The sequence below is a fragment of the Mercenaria mercenaria genome, chromosome 15 (genome assembly GCF_021730395.1).
Source record: "Mercenaria mercenaria strain notata chromosome 15, MADL_Memer_1, whole genome shotgun sequence".
Lineage (NCBI taxonomy): Eukaryota > Metazoa > Mollusca > Bivalvia > Venerida > Veneridae > Mercenaria > Mercenaria mercenaria.
The window spans coordinates 61781220-61803514 of record NC_069375.1 but is presented as its reverse complement, the minus strand read 5'-3'; the positions used below and the strand labels follow the sequence as shown (position 1 = coordinate 61803514).

At 38.8% G+C, this 22295-nt stretch overlaps 1 protein-coding gene across 1 annotated transcript; it reads right to left on the bottom strand.

Moving 5' to 3' along the window:
- Positions 1 to 3397: 3397 nt before the first annotated feature.
- LOC123556212 (uncharacterized) lies at positions 3398 to 22081 on the bottom strand. The gene is made up of 2 exons (XM_053525403.1): positions 21966 to 22081; positions 3398 to 5264 (listed from the first exon to the last, which is right to left on the bottom strand). Exons 1-2 carry the CDS (start codon positions 22022 to 22024, stop codon positions 3881 to 3883), a joined length of 1443 nt encoding a protein of 480 aa, XP_053381378.1. The 5' UTR covers positions 22025 to 22081; the 3' UTR covers positions 3398 to 3880.
- Positions 22082 to 22295: the final 214 nt, after the last annotated feature.

Genomic DNA, 22295 nt, shown 5'->3' with positions numbered 1-22295 from the left:
AACAAGAATTATTAAGATTTACACCAAGGCAGATGCCATTCCATTAAAAAATTGACTTTTCCTAGTTGACACTTTGAAATTTGAATAAACAAGTGAAGTAGTTAAAAGTGGTTTGTTAACATACAAAATGATAGAAAATCATTAGGATGAGTAAAATATTTTGACGGTTTATCAAACAATAAATAACGGTGTAATTTAATTTTTGCGTGTGTTACGAACACTGCTTAAAATGCGCTTGACGACTGTTACTACAGATCTGTAACTCTGTAGACAAAACAAACATATTGCACTTTTGTATCCACGCTGTCAATAATTTATTGGAAAAGATTATCTTTTTTTCAATGTTAATGGTTGTTTATGATTTGCACTTTGTACTTGTTATAGCGTTTGTATACGAGTGATCAGTTATTTGATTTGAGCAAATTATTACGTGGAAGAAATTCACAAGGCTTACATATTTGTCAATATATATATTGTTTAAATGTTTTTGCTTTCTTTTATGCATTATTTCTAAATCTGTTAAGTGTTTGCAAACAGATATCTTGATTTTGAAAATCAAAATATGTACAAAATAGATACTTTACAGAGAGAGACTCTGATATGTGTTCTTTGACTTTTTTACATCGTGAAAACCCTTCAGACAGTTTTATTTTTTCCATTTACATATGACATTTAACAAGCATTTCAAATACTTTAAAATGTAACAGTACAAACTATGTTTTGTGTAATATATTGCTATGGTTGTTATCAAATTTGTAACATATGTTGCTTTTGTTTGTAAAATTGCCAATTTAGTGGTTATAAATGTATTTTAACCGGGTTATTTCGTGTGTCATCCATATTATATGTATACTTATTATTTTTTACATGTATGTCTTCACATTCCATCTTAAATCATTTAATCAAGAACAACATGGTGTATATAAAAGTGATTTCTTTATTATTGGTGTTGGTTGTAATTAATTAACTCATTTAGTATAAGCTATCCATTATTAACATGATGCTGCACATTTTTGACTTGGAAAATTCATAGATTTCTCGATATTTTCAATATATTGCATACAATAATAGCAACAAAATCTAAAGGAATCAACTGCTTTAAATAATCTACATTTCCTCAAATAACTGCGATGATTAATTTTAGAGTGCATTTGCTCTCATTAACTGATTTTAGATCTGATGGTAGATTCCTTTCTGCACATTATTGAAATATTATTATTGTTGGCTATGAAAGATTTTTATATTTCTTACGTGTGTTATGATCGGTCGCTCGTCAAATAAGTGTTTTTATTGATAACAGTTAAGCAATGGTAAACTGTATAAATAAAACTTAAAATAATTGATGCATGTTTGCTTAATCGATTTTCTAATATTTTCTGAACTTTTGTGTCGTCTGTATGCAATATGTACTGATAAATTTTGATATAGCAATCTTTCTCTTTATATAAGTCTTCTCTGAAAATATGTATTCATTGGCTCTACATACTAAAATTTTTATTTTTATAAACAAGTTATTTAAAAAATCTGCTTAGAAGAGCCATAATTTGTTGACAAAATAGGTTTTATTCTAAAATGAATTATCTTTATATGTCTTTATGTTTAAGAAATGAAATTATTATCTAAATTTTGAAAAAAATGTAGTTGCGTCCATTTAACAAACATATTATGAAAAACAAGGTTAAACGAAGAATGACAGTATATATTGCAAAAACTTTGGAGGCTTAAGATCCAAGCTTTATTTTTTTTAGGGAGGTACATAATTTTATCTTGTCAGTTGTATAATATTTTTTTCTGCTTAGTGTATATGAAATGATTTTCTTTTTGTAAATTGTGTACTTGCAAATTTTTCAGCCTGACGATATTGTTTAAATTCTTTTTCCATTTTTCATTCTTTTTTACTTGTAATTTATTTAGATATAACTGATAAAAATAAAACATAAATGATATAATCAAAGGGTTCTTTTGTTTTTTGCTTTGTGTGGAGTCTTTTCAGCAGTTTGGCTTTTTAGTGCGGGTGGTTTAGGACAGACTTTGAAGCTCTTGCCCCCCACCAATGTAGGTTTGAGCTATGAAAAACACTTGTAGGTTGGATTTCATTTAATTGCTCTCTTTGTTACAATATGCCATTTTGCATTGTGTTTCTTTCTCTGACCAAATTATGTGTAGGAAACATACGCACTTGAATCTGGGCTAAGCTTTGTGGCGAAGAAAGCAAACAATTTCATGTCTTCTACCTTTTGTGTTTAGCTCATCTGAACTTTGTTCAGGAAGGGCTATTATTATACTAGATGGTCCGGTGTCAACCATCCTGTATCAACATTTCAACTCAAAAGTCTTCTTCTCCGAAACTACTGGTCAGATTTACACCAAACTTTGACGTAAGCATATTGGCATGGACCTCTATCAAGTTTGTTAAAACTGATCTACCTTAAATGTTACAACAGGTAAAGCTGTGGCATCCATGCAAACTTAAGCTTGGTACTGATCAACCATGTGAAATTTCTTACAAAACTGCGAGGTATTTGTGAACCGAGCGAGCGTAATGAGCGAGGTTTTAAAATCTCAAAGGTTTATAAATGTCATCCAGACCTGTTCCGAGAATGAAAACTGACATTTGTTTTGAATAATCCAGATCATTTTCGGATTTGTAAAACGTCTGTTGTATACCTGTATGAATAATTAAAAGCACAAGACCTAGGCCTTTGATATTTTGTATGTAGCATTGACTGGTGGTCCTCTATCAAGATCGTTCAAATTTTTACACTGGGGTGAAAAGAGGCCCCACCCCGGGGGTCCCAATTTTACAAAGACTTATATGGAAAAAAAACTTTAAAAAATTTCTTGTCTGAAACCACAAGACCTAGGCCTTTGATATTTGGTATGTTGCACTGCCTGTAATGGTCCTCTACCAAGATTTTTCAAATTATTACCCTGTGGTGAAAAATGGCTCCAACCCGCGGTCCAAAGTTTTACATAGACTTATATACGAAATTTAAAAAGTATTTTCTGAAAGTTCAAGTAAGATGAAATAGGAAGAAAATACTCCAAAATTTTTTCCAAGACTGTTTCATTAAAATTACCTGATGACCCCCAGTAATCAGGGGTCACTTGATTTTTACCTTGACCTACTGACCTACTTTATTGTTTTTTAAGATAGAGCCTTAAGATTTGGATGACCAGTACAGTTTTGCACATCGATCCTAAAACTGACTTTCAACGACCATAAATATGACCTACTGAACTACTTTCTTAATACTTTAGCATCAGTTTGACATTTGAAACATGCAACTCATATTACTCAGGTGAGCGGACCAGGGTCATCATGACCAATATTGCAACAACAATACAAATTAAGGGGAATAAAGTAAGATTCTTATTTAAGTTTTTTACTATTTATTTTGATACTGCAAACACAATGTATATATTGTACAATGCTTTTAATATTTCAGTTTGGTATAATTATGTTCATCTTTCTTATTTTATTGTCAATTGATAAAGTCATGTTTATATACAAATATTTACAATCTCCTGATATGAAAAAATATATAATACATATTGCATTTATTTATAAATTGTGCTCAGTAATGTACATTTTATAAATGCAATATTTATGATTTCTTTATTTTGATAGTAGAAAGAAAGAATCAGTACAGATACAATGTTTGCACTTTTAGCTGATACAATAGAAAGTTAGTGTCATAGCCATTCATTAATTCAGCAGCATGATGTCAACTGTACATGATAATGATACTCATAATTGGAATATTAGTCAAATTTGCTCATTATTTTCAGTAGAATAATGGTAAAATCAAAACTTGTAATCATCATTGATAAAGTCATTCAGTTCAGCAGTATGAGGTATACAAAGTTACTACATACTTTATATCAAATCATATACTTCAACATTGTCATCACAGTCTCTGCCTATGATCATCTTTGATATTTGCTGATTGCAGCATATTGCCTGATGACTAGCAGATGTATCATCAAATTTCACAACCTCACCTATCAGATTACCATTCAGTCCAAACTGTAACACATTGTCGGAGAAATTCCCACACACAAGAAGACTCCCTCTGCCTGTAAGACAACAATCATAGGCACCTCTTAACTGTGAGTCATTAAATCTTCCAACAACTGCCCCATTATTATCCAGTATTATCACTCCATTTTTAAAGTCATCAACATAAATCTTAGAACCATCCTCACTGACAGCCAGACTGCAGGTGTCAGAGAACAGGTTCTGTCCTGATTGATCTTTACTGAACTGCTTCAGCTTTCTTCCTGATACACTGTATATATAAACTGATGTATCGCCTGAAATGTACAGATTGCCATCAGCATATGACAGACCATAACATGCAAAGCCAATTTTTATTTTGTTTGTTAATGCCATTTTGCTTGATAGTGAAATGAATTGAACTTCTTTCTTGTCTCTCAAACATACAGCAGCTTGCTGTTTATCAATAGAACAAACTTGCCATGGTCTCCACTGTAGATCACAGTAGTCTATGACAGTATATGAGGAACTGTGTAAACGTTTCAGCTTGCTATTGTTGTAATCAGACAGTATAATTGTTCCATCCTCCAGAGTACAGGCGCTGACAATATCACATCTCATGTTATCCGACTGAACTTTAACAACATATTTTGTGCTGCCTTTTACTTGAAGTAAAGAATCATTCTTATGAATATTCACAGTACCAATGTTTTCTGTTTTCATGACTATTCTCTGTTCAATCTTGCCGAAAACATTTATTTCATGCAACAAAGAAGCTAGTCTATGATCTCCAGTGAAATCAACGTCTTTGAATGGTGTTTGTAATTGGTTTACTTTTATTGATTTAGCAGCATTTTCAGCAATGTTTTCTCCTTTCTTGACATTCACAAAGTTTTGCAATTTGTTGCCACTTGCCAGTTTAAGCTTGTCTCGAGCGGATTTTAAGCTGACTTTGCTTCTCTCTAATATTCTGATACTCTCTTCCATTTCATTAATGAAGGTTTTATACTTATCTTCAATGTCAGATATAGTGTTTGTCTCTAGTTCATCAAGTCTGCCATTGATTTCTTTCCTGAACTTCTTGATGCTTTCCAGCGTAGCAGTTTTGCTTTTCAAGAGCCGTTCTCTTTCAAGTTTGAAATTTTCTTGTTGCTCTTTCAATGCCTTGGCAACTGAGTCCAGCTTTTGCTGAATTTCCCTGATAGTGGTAGTGCAGGTGTTGTTCTGGAGAAATTTTGGTATGTAGAAGATATCTTTGCATAACCTATGAAAGAATAATTACAATAAATTATTTTTTATATTTCGATCTGTTTTTTCTTGTTTTGTTAGCGTAATAGATACCATACATTAAAGTGTGCATGTTAAATAAGAGTTTCGCAGAAAGATGGTGTCTACGGAATACCGTTTTCCACATAAAGTGAGTCGTTTATTGTGTTATACGTTGATGTGTTACGTTTTGAAAACCACGACCCAAGACAGTGCAACACGACGCGACAATACAACACAACTCGCAATAAGATGAACGACAATGCAACACGATTTGCGACAGTATGATAAAAATTGCGACACAACGCAAGACAATGTATCACTACGCGTTACAGTTACCATGACGTATGACATTGTTTAAACATATTTTTCCCAACGTTGAATATGTACACTATAAGTACCGCACAGTATTCTGACGATTTTATTTTTAGCAATATGTAAATAAACAACCGGTACTTAGCACAAAAGTTATAGGAAATAAGTTTAACAGTTTGCTTGATGGCGCAATAGGTTGCATGGATTGACAAGAAAATATTTTGTAGCGATAGTTTTGATGGTTCGAACCTTGCATCCGTCCATTTTTTCCATTTTGCTTTTAATTTTCATACTTTGTTTAAGTTTGTTTTTCTGAAGTTATAATTTTAATTCATTCACGAATGCTTCAAAAACATTAGATCTATTAAAGACAAAGCGTTTTTAGAGATAAACACATGTTGACTATGACTTATGTAAGTTAGAGAACAAGTTAGTACTAGGTTATTTTCTCTATCTCGTACTTGCGTTGATATGTTGACACAACACAATTACTCTGGCCTCCGCCCCTCAACTCTGCTACCCGTTAGATCTTGATTGTTCGCGTTCATAAATGAATGTTGAGTAATATAATTTTAATGTGTAGAATGTTGCTTTAAAAGGAGTGTACTTAATATTTCACGCATAATCAGACAACTTTATCAATTCTGAGAGAGAGAGAGAGAGAGAGAGAGAGAGAGAGATTTTAATTCTTTATAAAATCTTATTATTTTTTCAATTCTTAAGGGTGTCACCTTACCATACCCGCTTTATTCCCATAAAATACCCGCCGATGCGTACACTTCTGAGTTTCTGATTAGTCATTCAAGCTATAAATAAATTTCAATGAATTTCTGCTTAATATGTTTACAGTCTGATAAACAGCTAGTTGTAAATATTCAAAATATTTTTTTCATGATAGTAAATATTTGTTTATTACGCGTTAAGTACATTTGTATATTGAGTTGTTATATATATTAGAATAGTTTTATCTATTTTTCAGTCCATAAATCCATAAATTCGAAACTAAGACTGTAGATTACTAATGTTTATTAAAGGTTATAAACATAGAGTGACATACACACACTATACACTATTTCTGTTGCGCATAGCCATGTATGTATCGATATTAACTGACACCCCTTTCGGGTGTAACTACTAAACTAGCAGGTGTACACTCAACAAAATTCCTAATCGGTCAGTTTATATTTGTATTAATATTTTGTTAATAATGCAGGTGTTTACACGAAATTTCACATGCCAACATTTGAATAGGTACTGCTGCTAATTATTAATTTATTTTTGGTGACTCATGGCCAAAGTAACCGCATTAGGCGCTTTGCCTAATATTGGATATTTTGCATGTGCAGTGCATGTGCACCAACATGCACGTGTTCGTTTACAATTTTGGCATTACTGACGATAGTCCAACTAGAAAAACATATATTATGGTGAAATTGACACAAGAGCAATGGGATCGAGCTGTCGGAATGTTGCTAGCTGGGACACATTTACGGCACCTGTGTTATTGTTTTTACAATTTCAATAGAATTTTGATGTTACTTGTTTGTAACTGTTACTTTGATGGTTATTTCCATTTGTAACCTTATTTCCTTTTACAACAACCTTCACTCGTTGGTTATCTATCACTCGTGCTCTTTTTTCGAAATTTAACCAAAGTACAATTCATTGAAATGACAGATTTTGAATTTTGTTGTATAATTCCAACAGCCCAGGCGCGTTGCTCTTGTGTCAATTTAACGATGACATGTGTTTTTCTAGTAGGACTTTTGTCTGTAATGCCAAAAGTGTTAATTAACACATGCATATTGGTGCACATGCCATGCACGTGCAAAATATGCTAAATTGGCCAAAACGCCTAAAGCGGTTACTTTGGTGGTGAGTCTGAAAAAAATGAATCAATAATTAGCTGTAGTACCTATTTAAATGTCGGTATGTGAAATTTCGTGTCAATACTTGCATTATTAACAAAGTAGTAATACAATAAAAACTGATGGATTAGGAATTCAGTCATAAATTTGCCATAAAAATCTCTCAGAACTACAAAATGGTATTTTGTGTGGTTAATTTGCTAAAATAGAACTGTGAACAAGTTCAAATCCTCAGCACTAGACGCACTTCATGATTTCATCATCTTTTAAATCTGCACAATGTTTACGCCTCACAGTCACCTTGTACATAGTTCACTAAGTGTGTTGATGCTCCAGTCAAGAGCAGAGTTGGCCCTGTACTTTTATATATCCGGAAGGGTTCATAGTAAAGTTGTATCTCTGTTATTAAGTAGCGTAATCAATTGAATTCAATCCGGATAGCTAAATTGTTTTGGGAGTTAACTTTTGCAAACAACTGTTTACTTAACAAGTTTATAGCAAACCTTGGTACACTCTTTTTAGAATACAAGTTTCTGGTGAATTTCTGGCAAATATATGTTAAACATTTTAAGTTTACGGCGAACTTTTAGCGAACTTCCATAATATGATAAAGTTTCTGGCAAACATACGGCGAACAAATACTAATCACTAAAGTTTCTGGCAAACTTATGGCAATCCTTCCTTAGAAAGAAAGTTTCTGGTGAACTTCCGGTGTACTGTCATCAGTTCTGGCGAATTTGCGGCAAGTTCGCCAGAAGTTTGCTAGAAGTTCGCCACTACTGGCGAAGTCCTGCGAACAACCACTATGACTTTGCGGCGAACAAATATGTTTGCGGTAAATTTGCCGCAAACTTGCCGTAAGTTTGCCGCAAACTTTCTATTTTAGTAAGGATGCAGTGCTGGGTAAGTACTGCCAATGTCACAGTATGAAAAAGGTGTAGCCATACTGGGCTTAGGAGCCCATATTGGTGCACATTTTGAATCGTGTAGCAACTGGCTGCTTACAATGCGAATACAGTAAATTGACAGAGATATAGGCCTGCTTACAATGCAGATACAATGCTGACTGAGCTATCGGACTGCTTACAGTGTGAATACAATACCGACAGAGCTATCGGGCTGCTTACAGTTTGAATACAATACCGACCGAGCTATCGGGCTGCTTACAGTGTGAATACAATATGCTTACAGTGTGAATACAATACCGACCGAGCTATCGGGCTGCTTACAGTGTGAATACAATACCGACCGAGCTATCGGGCTGCTTACAGTGGGAATACAATACCGACCGAGCTATCGGGCTGCTTACAGTGTGAATACAATGCCGACCGAGCTATCGGGCTGCTTACAGTCTGAATACAATACCGACCGAGCTATCGGGCTGCTTACAGTGTGAATACAATGCCGACTGAGCTATCGGGCTGCTTACAGTGTGAATACAATACCGACCGAGCTATCGGGCTGCTTACAGTGTGAATACAATGCCGACTGAGCTATCGGGCTGCTTACAGTGTGAATACAATATGCTTACAGTGTGAATACAATACCGACCGAGCTATCGGGCTGCTTACAGTGTGAATACAATACCGACCGAGCTATCGGGCTGCTTACAGTGAATACAATACCGACCGAGCTATCGGGCTGCTTACAGTGAGAATACAATACCGACCGAGCTATCGGGCTGCTTACAGTGTGAATACAATGCCGATTGAGCTATCGGGCTGCTTACAGTGTGAATACAATATGCTTACAGTGTGAATACAATACCGACCGAGCTATCGAGCTGCTTACAGTGTGAATACAATGCCGACCGAGCTATCGGGCTGCTTACAGTGTGAATACAATACCGACCGAGCTATCGGGCTGCTTACAGTGTGAGTACAATATGCTTACAGTGTGAATACAATACCGACCGAGCTATCGGGCTGCTTACAGTGTGAATACAATACCGACCGAGCTATCGGGCTGCTTACAGTGTGAATACGATACCGACCGAGCTATCGGGCTGCTTACTGTGTGAATACAATACCGACCGAGCTATCGGGCTGCTTACAGTGTGAATACAATGCCGACTGAGCTATCGGGCTGCTTACAGTGTGAATACAATATGCTTAAAGTGTGAATATAATACCGACCGAGCTATCGGGCTGCTTACAGTGTGAATACAATACCGACCGAGCTATCGGGCTGCTTACAGTGTGAATACAATGCCGACTAAGCTATCGGGCTGCTTACAGTGTGAATACAATATGCTTACAGTGTGAATATAATACCGACCGAGCTATCGGGCTGCTTACAGTGTGAATACAATACCGACCGAGCTATCGGGCTGCTTACAGTGTGAATACAATACCGACCGAGCTATCGGGCTGCTTACAGTGGGAATACAATACCGACAGAGCTATCGAGCTGCTTACGGTGTGAATACAATACCGACCGAGCTATCAAGCTGCTTACAGTGGGAATACAATACCGATCGAGCTATCGGGCTGCTTACAGTGTGAATACAATACCGACTGAGCTATCGGGCTGCTTACAATGTGAATACAATATGCTTACAGTGTGAATACAATGCCGACTGAGCTATCGGGCTGCTTACAGTGTGAACACAATACCGACCGAGCTATCGGGCTGCTTACAGTGTGAATACAATACCGACCGAACTATCGGGCTGCTTACAGTGTGAATACAATATGCTTACAGTGTGAATACAATACCGACCAAGCTATCGGGCTGCTTACAGTGTAAATACAATACCGACCGAGCTATCGGGTTGCTTACAGTGTGAATACAATATGCTTACAGTGTGAATACAATACCGACCGAGCTATCGGGCTGCTTACAGTGTGAATACAATACCGACCGAGCTATCGGGCTGCTTACAGTGGGAATACAATGCCGACCGAGCTATCGGGCTGCTTACAGTGTGAATACAATGCCGACCGAGCTATCGGGCTGCTTACAGTGTGAATACAATACCGACCGAGCTATCGGGCTCCTTACAGTGTGAATACAATGCCGACTGAGCTATCGGGCTGCTTACAGTGTGAATACAATACCGACCGAGCTATCGGGCTGCTTACAGTGTGAATACAATGCCGACTGAGCTATCGGGCTGCTTACAGTGTGAATACAATATGCTTACAGTGTGAATACAATACCGACCGAGCTATCGGGCTGCTTACAGTGTGAATACAATACCGACCGAGCTATCGGGCTGCTTACAGTGAATACAATACCGACCGAGCTATCGGGCTGCTTACAGTGAGAATACAATACCGACCGAGCTATCGGGCTGCTTACAGTGTGAATACAATGCCGATTGAGCTATCGGGCTGCTTACAGTGTGAATACAATATGCTTACAGTGTGAATACAATACCGACCGAGCTATCGAGCTGCTTACAGTGTGAATACAATGCCGACCGAGCTATCGGGCTGCTTACAGTGTGAATACAATACCGACCGAGCTATCGGGCTGCTTACAGTGTGAGTACAATATGCTTACAGTGTGAATACAATACCGACCGAGCTATCGGGCTGCTTACAGTGTGAATACAATACCGACCGAGCTATCGGGCTGCTTACAGTGTGAATACAATATGCTTACCGTGTGAATACAATACCGACCGAGCTATCGGGCTGCTTACAGTGTGAATACGATACCGACCGAGCTATCGGGCTGCTTACTGTGTGAATACAATACCGACCGAGCTATCGGGCTGCTTACAGTGTGAATACAATGCCGACTGAGCTATCGGGCTGCTTACAGTGTGAATACAATATGCTTAAAGTGTGAATATAATACCGACCGAGCTATCGGGCTGCTTACAGTGTGAATACAATACCGACCGAGCTATCGGGCTGCTTACAGTGGGAATACAATACTGACCGAGCTATCGGGCTGCTTACTGTGTGAATACAATACCGACCGAGCTATCGGGCTGCTTACAGTGTGAATACAATGCCGACTAAGCTATCGGGCTGCTTACAGTGTGAATACAATATGCTTACAGTGTGAATATAATACCGACCGAGCTATCGGGCTGCTTACAGTGTGAATACAATACCGACCGAGCTATCGGGCTGCTTACAGTGTGAATACAATACCGACCGAGCTATCGGGCTGCTTACAGTGGGAATACAATACCGACCGAGCTATCGGGCTGCTTACAGTGTGAATACAATACCGACCGAGCTATCGGGCTGCTTACAGTGGGAATACAATACCGACAGAGCTATCGAGCTGCTTACGGTGTGAATACAATACCGACCGAGCTATCAAGCTGCTTACAGTGGGAATACAATACCGATCGAGCTATCGGGCTGCTTACAGTGTGAATACAATACCGACTGAGCTATCGGGCTGCTTACAATGTGAATACAATATGCTTACAGTGTGAATACAATGCCGACTGAGCTATCGGGCTGCTTACAGTGTGAACACAATACCGACCGAGCTATCGGGCTGCTTACAGTGTGAATACAATACCGACCGAACTATCGGGCTGCTTACAGTGTGAATACAATATGCTTACAGTGTGAATACAATACCGACCGAGCTATCGGGCTGCTTACAGTGTAAATACAATACCGTCCGAGCTATCGGGTTGCTTACAGTGTGAATACAATATGCTTACAGTGTGAATACAATACCGACCGAGCTATCGAGCTGCTTACAGTGTGAATACAATGCCGACCGAGCTATCGGGCTGCTTACAGTGTTAATACAATATGCTTACAGTGTGAATACAATGCCGACCGAGCTATCGGGCTGCTTACAGTGTGAATACAATACCGACCGAGCTATCGGGCTGCTTACAGTGTGAATACAATACCGACCGAGCTATCGGGCTGCTTACAGTGTGAATACAATATGCTTACAGTGTGAATACAATATCGACCGAGCTATCGGGCTGCTTACAGTGTGAATACAATACCGACTGAGCTATCGGACTGCTTACAGTGTGAATACAATACCGACAGAGCTATCGGGCTGCTTACAGTGGGAATACAATACCGACTGAGCTGTCGGGCTGCTTACAGTGTGAATACAATACCGACCGAGCTATCGGGCTGCTTACAGTGGGAATACAATACCGATCGAGCTATCGGGCTGCTTACAGTGTGAATACAATACCGACTGAGCTATCGGGCTGCTTACAGTGTGAATACAATATGCTTACAGTGTGAATACAATGCCGACTGAGCTATCGAGCTGCTTACAGTGTGAATACAATATGCTTACAGTGTGAATACAATACCGACCGAGCTATCAGGCTGCTTACAGTGTGAATACAATACCGACTGAGCTATCCGGTTGCTTACCGTGTGAATACAATACCGACAGAGCTATCGAGCTGCTTACAGTGCAGATACAATGCCGACTGAGCTATTGGGCTGCTTACAGTGTGAATACAATACCGACTGAGCTATCGGGCTGCTTACAGTGTGAATACAATACCGACTGAGCTATCGGGCTGCTTACAGTGTGAATACAATATGCTTACAGTGTGAATACAATGCCGACTGAGCTATCGAGCTGCTTACAGTGTGAATACAATACCGACCGACCTATCAGGCTGCTTACAGTGTGAATACAATACCGACCGAGCTATCCGGTTGCTTACAGTGTGAATACAATACCGACAGAGCTATCGGGCTGCTTACAGTGTGAATACAATACCGACCGAGCTATCGGGCTGCTTACAGTGTGAATACAATATGCTTACAGTGTGAATACAATACCGACCGAGCTATCGGGCTGCTTACAGTGTGAATACAATATGCTTACAGTGTGAATACAATACCGACCGAGCTATCGGGCTGCTTACAGTGTGAATACAATGCCGACCGAACTATCGGGCTGCTTACAGTGTGAATATAATACCGATCGAGCTATCAGGCTAATTACAGTGTGAATACAATATGCTTACTGTGTGAATACAATACCGACCGAGCTATCGGTCTGTTTACAGTGTGAATACAATACCGACCGAGCTATCGGGCTGCTTGCAGTGTATATACAATACCGACCGAGCTATCGGGCTGCTTACAGTGTGAATACAATACCGACCGAGCTATCGGGCTTCTTACAGTGTGAATACAATGCCGACTGAGCTATCGGGCTGCTTACAGTGTGAAATCAATATGCTTACAGTGTGAATACAATATCGACCGAGCTATCGGGCTGCTTACAGTGTGAATACAATACCGACTGAGCTATCGGGCTGCTTACAGTGTGAATACAAAACCGACCGAGCTATCGGGCTGCTTACAGTGGGAATACAATACCGACCGAGCTGTCGAGCTGCTTACAGTGTGAATACAATACCGACCGAGCTATCGGGCTGCTTACAGTGGGAATACAATACCGATCGAGCTATCGGGCTGCTTACAGTGTGAATACAATACCGACTGAGCTATCGGGCTGCTTACAGTGTGAATACAATATGCTTACAGTGTGAATACAATGCCGACTGAGCTGTCGAGCTGCTTACAGTGTGAATACAATATGCTTACAGTGTGAATACAATACCGACCGAGCTATCAGGCTGCTTACAGTGTGAATACAATACCGACTGAGCTGTCCGGTTGCTTACCGTGTGAATACAATACCGACAGAGCTATCGGGCTGCTTACAGTGCAGATACAATGCCGACTGAGCTATTGGGCTGCTTACAGTGTGAATACAATACCGACTGAGCTATCGGGCTGCTTACAGTGTGAATACAATATCGACTGAGCAATCGGGCTGCTTACAGTGTGAATACAATACCGACTGAGCTATCGGGCTGCTTACAGTGTGAATACAATATGCTTACAGTGTGAATACAATGCCGACTGAGCTATCGAGCTGCTTACAGTGTGAATACAATATGCTTACAGTGTGAATACAATACCGACCGAGCTATCAGGCTGCTTACAGTGTGAATACAATACCGACTGAGCTATCCGGTTGCTTACAGTGTGAATACAATACCGACAGAGCTATCGGGCTGCTTACAGTGCAGATACAATGCCGACTGAGCTATTGGGCTGCTTACAGTGTGAATACAATACCGACTGAGCTATCGGGCTGCTTACAGTGTGAATACAATACCGACTGAGCTATCGGGCTAATTACAGTGTGAATACAATATGCTTACCGTGTGAATACAATACCGACCGAGCTATCGGGCTGCTTACAGTGTGAATACAATACCGACCGAGCTATCGGGCTGCTTACAGTGTGAATACAATACCGACCGAGCTATCGGGCTGCTTACAGTGTGAATACAATACCGACCGAGCTATCGGGCTTCTTACAGTGTGAATACAATGCCGACTGAGCTATCGGGCTGCTTACAGTGTGAAATCAATATGCTTACAGTGTGAATACAATATCGACCGAGCTATCGGGCTGCTTACAGTGTGAATACAATACCGACTGAGCTATCGGGCTGCTTACAGTGTGAATACAATACCGACCGAGCTATCGGGCTGCTTACAGTGGGAATACAATACCGACCGAGCTGTCGAGCTGCTTACAGTGTGAATACAATACGGACCGAGCTATCGGGCTGCTTACAGTGGGAATACAATACCGATCGAGCTATCGGGCTGCTTACAGTGTGAATGCAATACCGACTGAGCTATCGGGCTGCTTACAGTGTGAATACAATATGCTTACAGTGTGAATACAATGCCGACTGAGCTATCGAGCTGCTTACAGTGTGAATACAATATGCTTACAGTGTGAATACAATACCGACCGAGCTATCAGGCTGCTTACAGTGTGAATACAATACCGACTGAGCTGTCCGGTTGCTTACCGTGTGAATACAATACCGACAGAGCTATCGGGCTGCTTACAGTGCAGATACAATGCCGACTGAGCTATTGGGCTGCTTACAGTGTGAATACAATACCGACTGAGCTATCGGGCTGCTTACAGTGTGAATACAATACCGACTGAGCAATCGGGCTGCTTACAGTGTGAATACAATACCGACTGAGCTATCGGGCTGCTTACAGTGTGAATACAATATGCTTACAGTGTGAATACAATGCCGACTGAGCTATCGAGCTGCTTACAGTGTGAATACAATATGCTTACAGTGTGAATACAATACCGACCGAGCTATCAGGCTGCTTACAGTGTGAATACAATACCGACTGAGCTATCCGGTTGCTTACAGTGTGAATACAATACCGACAGAGCTATCGGGCTGCTTACAGTGCAGATACAATGCCGACTGAGCTATTGGGCTGCTTACAGTGTGAATACAATACCGACTGAGCTATCGGGCTGCTTACAGTGTGAATACAATACCGACTGAGCTATCGGGCTGCTTACAGTGTGAATACAATACTGACTGAGCTAATCTAAGAAGATTTTCAAAGTTTCCCCTATATAAGTCTATGTGACCCCATATTTGACCCTAGGGGGATAATTTGAACGATCTTGGTAGAGGACGACTAGATGATGCTACATACCAAATATCAAAGCTCTAGGTCATGTGGTTTTGTACAAGAAGATTGTCAAAGATTTCCCTATATAAGTCTATATAAACCATGTGGCCCTCGGGGCGGGGCCATATTTGACCCTAGGGGATAATTTGAACAATTTTGGTAGAGGACCACTAGATGATGCTACACACCAGATATCAAAGCCCTAGGCCTTGTGGTTTTGGACAAGAAGAATTTTCCTTTCGGTTGCCATGGCAACCAGAGTTCTACATGGAATTCAATTCTTTGAATAATTTTGAAAGGGGCCACCCTAGGATCATTCCTGTGAAGTTTGGTGTAAATCTGCCCAGTGGTTTTCAAGAAGAAGATTTTTTTAGAAATTGTTGACGGACGACGGATGACGCACGACGCACGACGGACATCAAGCGGTCACAATAGCTCACCTTGTCACTTCGTGACAGGTGAGCTAATAAAAAATAAGGGGAATAAAGCAAGATTCTTATTTAAGTTTTGTACTATTTATTTTGATACTACATACACAATGTATGTACTGTTCAATTCTTTTAATATTTCTGTTTCGTATATTTATGTTCATCTTTCTTATTTTATTGTCAATTGAAAAAGGTATGTTTATATACAAATATTTACAGTCTCCTGATATGAAAAAATATATAATACATATTGCATATATTTATAAATTGTGCTCAGTTCATTTTATCAATATTTAAAGTAACTGCAGTATTTATGATTTCTTTATTATGATAGTAGAAAGATAGTGTCAGTAGTGATACAACGTTGGAACTTTTAGCTGGTAAAGTAGAACGTTAGTGTCGTAACCATTCATTAATTCAGCATCATGATGTCAACCGTGCATTATAATGATTCTCATAATTGGAATAATAGTAAAATTTGCCAAATTCTTTTACAATAGAAAAAATGGTAAAATCAAAACTTCTAGCCATCATTTGTAAGGTCAATCATTTCAGCAGTATGATGTATACCTAGTCACATTATACTTTATATCAAATCATATACTTCGATGTTATTCCTTTTTCTGCCTATAATCATCTTTGACATTTGCTGATTGCAACATATTGCTTGATGACCAGCAGATTTATCCACGCATTTCACAACCTCACCTATCAGATTAACACTTAGTCCAAACTGTAGCACATTGCTGGAGTCACATCCACAGACAAGTAGACTCCCTCGACCTGTAATATAACAACTATAGGCACCTTTTAACTGTGAGCCATTAAATCTTTCAACAACTCTCCCGTTTTTATCCAGTATAATCAGTCCTTGACTACAGTCAGCAACATAAATCTTTGAACCATCCTCACTGACAGCTAGACTGTAGATGCTAGAGAACAGTTTCTGTCCTGATTGATCTTGACTGAACTGCTTCAGCTTTCTCCCTGATAAACTGTTTATGTAAACTGATATACCAGTGTCTGAAATGTACAGATAGCCATTAACATATGATAGACCACAGCATACAAAGCCAGTTTTAATTTTGTTTGTTAATGTCATTTTGCTTGATAGTGAAATGAATTGGACTTCTTGCTTGCCTGTCAAACATACAGCAGCTTGCTGTTTATTGATTGAACAAACTTGCCATGGTTCCCCAGGTAGATCACAGTAGTCTATGATAATGACAATATGTGTGGAACTGTCTAAACGCTTCAACTTATTGTTGCTGCAATCAGCCAGCATTATTGTTCCATCCTTCAGAGTACAGGCGCTGACAATATCACATTGGTTTTTATCTGACCGAACTTTAACACTATATTTTGTACAGCCTTTTACTTGAAGTAAAGGCTCGTCCTTACAGAAATTCAAAGTCCCAATATTTTCTGATTTCATGGCAATCCTCTGTTCAATCTTGCCGAAAACATTTATTTCTTCCAATAAAGAAGCAAGTCTGATCGGCAGTGAAATCAATGTCTTTGAATGGAGCTTGTAATTGGTTTGCTTCTACGGATTTAGCAGCATTACCAGCAATGTTTTCTCCTTTCTTGACATTTACAAAGTTTTGCAATTTGTTGTCACTTCTGAGTTTTAGCTTATCTCTAGCGGATTTTACGCTGGCTTCGCTTGTCTCTAATATTCTGATACTCTCCTCTACTTCATTTATGATGGCTTTATACTTTTCTTCAATGGCAGTTATAGTGTTTTTCTCTAGTTCATCAATTCTGTCATTGATTTCTTTTCTGAACCTTTTGATGTTTTCCAGTGTTGCAGTTTTGCTTTTCAAGAGCCTTTCGCTTTCTCGCTTGAACTTTTCTTGGTGCTCTGCCAAGGCCTTTGTAACTGATTCTAGCTTTTGCAGAATTTCTTTAGTAGTGGTGGTACAGGTGTTGTTCTGGAGAAATTCTGGTATGTAGAAGATATCTTTGCATAATCTTGAAAAGAGGAAATATGAATTATTTATACAATAGAATATTTCTTAAGTTTGATTCAGTTTCTCTTCCGTTCTTGCTAATGAGTTACATACCATTAACATTACAGCCATGTCTTAAATACAGATCATCGCAGATAGCTGGTGTCTGTGGAATTCTGTTAAGGTCATGTCATGTTTTTTCCCGTCCGTGATGTTTTAGGATGTGACATTTGACAATGCGATACCACAAGCGATACGACGCTCAATGCGACATAACGCCACATTGTAATCTCGGATTTTTGCCTGTCATAGCGTGTGACGAGCGTTATGTTGTCATATCGCATGTCGTACGTCGATTATGTTTCATGACATATGAAAAGCGCCACAGCGCAGACAATGCGGCATGACACACGACAATGAGACACAACGTGCAACATGCAACATAAATGTCGCTATGCCATTGCGTAAAGTCGCCCATCATAGCGTATATCTAACGTCGTGTTACATTGTTGTGAGTGTGTCGCATGTCATTCCGTAGTGTTTTGCAGGACGTCGCATTTCGTGCGACGACCTAAAAAGATTAGACGGTCAGCACAGAACATAACGTGCGACAATACTACAAGACGCTTGACACACGATACGACGGGCGTTACTACGACATGACAAAGTGACATTAATGTCGCATGTCGTATCCAAATGTCGTGTAATGTGTCATGTAGTATTTTCATGCGTCGTGTCATGCTTGATGTCGCGCATCGTGTGTCCACCTAAATCACGACTGACGACACACTACATGAGCTTAACAGAATTTCATATTTCCATGCTTTACACACAGAACGAGGTATATAAGTATCTGTTAGGCGCCTAAGATGTTGTTGTTATTATCTATTTGTGTTTTAATGCCATTTGAGAACATGTATCAACTTTGGATACAACGGTGGATCAAGGTCTGTGGAACTGGGTGTGTGGCTTGACTTTCTAGAACTATAAGCATACAAGGAGACTTCAAGCATGTCAGGTTTGTTCTTTTCACTCCCTATGTTATAATTGATGCTAGATAAATAGATGCAAGCGAAGCGAGCTGAATATATCTTATGCTTTTATCTTTCTTTTACGTATTAATATTCTTTTTATGAATAATGATTATATTACATGATGATACAGATTTTGTTTATTGCCTGCATTATCACCTTATCTACCATTTTTATTTTATTTATTATTATTTTTTTTTTATTTTTTTTTTTTTTACTTTTTCAAGCATACAGTTTCATAGGAATATCATCAAATTGGTATTCAGTTACAATTACACGGCTACTAAACGCTAGCGCCACCACCAAATTGTGGTGATAAGGAAAAGAGCTATCGACATTTCCGTGGTCCAGCTATCACCCGTTTCTACTTGTAAACACGTGAGTAAAATTTATATTTTAACTTATATTTTCATTGATAGAACTTTTTTCGAAAATCGGAGAATGTAGTTCCGTGTAACAACACTTTTACTACAGGTTGGCTGTGATTTCATTAAAATAATATGCAAATTGTGGTGTCAGGAGCTTTTCTCCCGAATCTGACGGTGGCACATTTTCATATCGGCCAGTATTCGATTACCATTCCTATGAACAGACACACTGTAAGAACATACCTGCGTATGCAAATGGTGTAGAAATGATAAATAATTATATACTCACACACCGTGAATAACAGAATCTCGGGTTAGAAGAAATATACCAAGATTTTTAAAAGTGGTGGCGCTATAACTCTAGTGATGGCGCTATACAGTAGTGGTGGCGCTGTTACAGCATTCATTAATACGAACTGCTGACGCATCCGGAACAAATCAAACACCAACATTCTCTAATTGATAATTTTCCTGCAAGGAATTATGTTATTAAAGAAAGAAAAACACGATCATAGTTTAAGTATATTTTAATATTACCAGTATGAAACATTCTCTACCCCCCAAAAAAGAACAAAATACTCACAGACCCTTGGGACTCTTGTAGTCAAAGTAAATATTTTCCTTTGTTTAAAATGTTAATGTAGAATTATTTCTAACCTTTCAATATTCTACTTAAATACAAACGTAAGTGTACTTTAAATTCAGGTCAAGAAAAATAGTAGCAATACTTTTATTTCAAACAAAGAATAATTTGAAGATGGTGTATAATTTATTTGTTATATTATGATTCTGAAAGTTACTCCCCTTTGTTTTTATACGTCGTTTGCATGTCATTGTAAACAAAAGACCTTTCTGAAAAGTGAGCACGGTACATTTTCAATTCCAATCGATTAAATATGATTAATCTATAGAGCTGAGATGTACAATCTGAATCCATATACATGTAGATTATTTTGCGATCATGTAGCGGTTACTACATATATTTTGTCTAGTAACGCAATTTGGGTGTAGTGTGGGATAGGTTGATAACATCGATTATTGTAGAAATTTCCGTGGCTTGCAGACAGACATTTTAATATATTAAAAGTGAATATATCAGCCACAAATAATATACAACGGCGCCGCCACTACTGTATAGCGCCACCGCTTGAGTGATAGCGCCACCACTTTCAAAAAAAGTCGTGTTTTAACTTTTACTGTGTTTTTCGTAATTGTTTTGTGTATGGGAATACGTGTAATTCATTTCTACACCATTTGCATGCGCAGGTATGTTCTTACAGTGTGTCTAATCATCGGAATGGTGTTCGAATACTGGCCGATATGAAAATGTGCCACAGTCAAATTCGGGAGAAAAGCTCCTGGCGCCACAATTTGCATATTTTAATGAAATTACAGCCAACCTGTAGTAAAAGTGTTGTTACACGGAACTACATTCTCCGATTTTCGAAAAAAGTTCTATCAATGAAAATATAAGATAAAATATAAATTTTACTCACGTGTTTACAAGTAGAAACGGGCGATAGCTTGCACCACGGAAATGTCGATAGCTCTTTTCCTTATCACCACAATTTGGTGGTGGCGCTAGCATTTAGTAGCCGTGAATTAATGATGATCTGCGCGGGAATAAAGAAGAATATGTCTTATGCCATTGAATTTCATCTTAATACTTATAAGGAGAATATGCTTTCCTATCATGCAGTTGATTTCAAATAGTCATAGGACTATCGCAGTCCGTGGTATTACAAGATCTGTAGTTTCTAATAATGAGGGAGCAAAACGCGAGGAAAATATAGCATGCATATATGCTTTAAGCTTTTGGAAAACAAGAAGCTGTCGGAAGACAGCAACGCTCGACTATACAACAGTTATGTCTTTGTTGAATGTAGAAGTAGAAAAAAGGGGCGTAACCGTGGCCGAGTGGTTAAGGTCGCTGACTTTAAATCACTTGCCCCTCATCGATGTGGGTTCGAGCCTCACTCGGGGCGTTGAATTCTTCATGTGAGTGAGCCATCCAGCTGGCTTACGGAAGGTCGGTAGTTCTATCCAGGTGCCCGCTCGTGACGAAATAATGCACGGAGGGGCACCTGGGGTCTTCCTCCGCCATCAAAAGCTGGGGAAAGTCGCCATATGACCTAAGATTGTGTCGGTACGACGTTAAACCCAACCAAAAATAATAATATATATATAGTGGTGGTCGTGTCTGTCACATCTCTGTTGGCGTAACAGGTAGATGCTTGCTATAATGTCAACAGCGCTTAAAACTACATGAATAAAGCAGTCTTACCTGTGATCTATAGCTATACATGTGCCACAACCAACATCGTCATGGTTTTTGCAGTACATGTCTATATAGTGGTGGTCGTGTCTGTCACATCTCTCTGTTGGCGCAACAGGTAGATGCTTGCTATGTCAATAGCGCTTAAAACTACATGAATAAAGCAGTCTTACCTGTGATCTATAGCTATACATGTACCACAACCAATATCGTCATGGTTTTTGCAGTACATGTCTATATAGTGATGGGTGTGTCTGTTACATCTCTCGGCGGGCGCCATGGGTAGAGGTTTATTAGACCCATGATTCTCTGAAGGGCGCGACTTGATTGATCGTGAGG

Coding starts and splice junctions, on each gene's coding strand:
- LOC123556212 (XM_053525403.1), bottom strand. CDS start 22,024: ATGTACTGCAAAAACCATGACGATGTTGGTTGTGGCACATGTATAGCT. Junction 5,265..21,965: donor TGTATAGCTATAGATCACAG/GTAAGACTGCTT, acceptor ATTCTTTCATAG/GTTATGCAAAGATATCTTCT.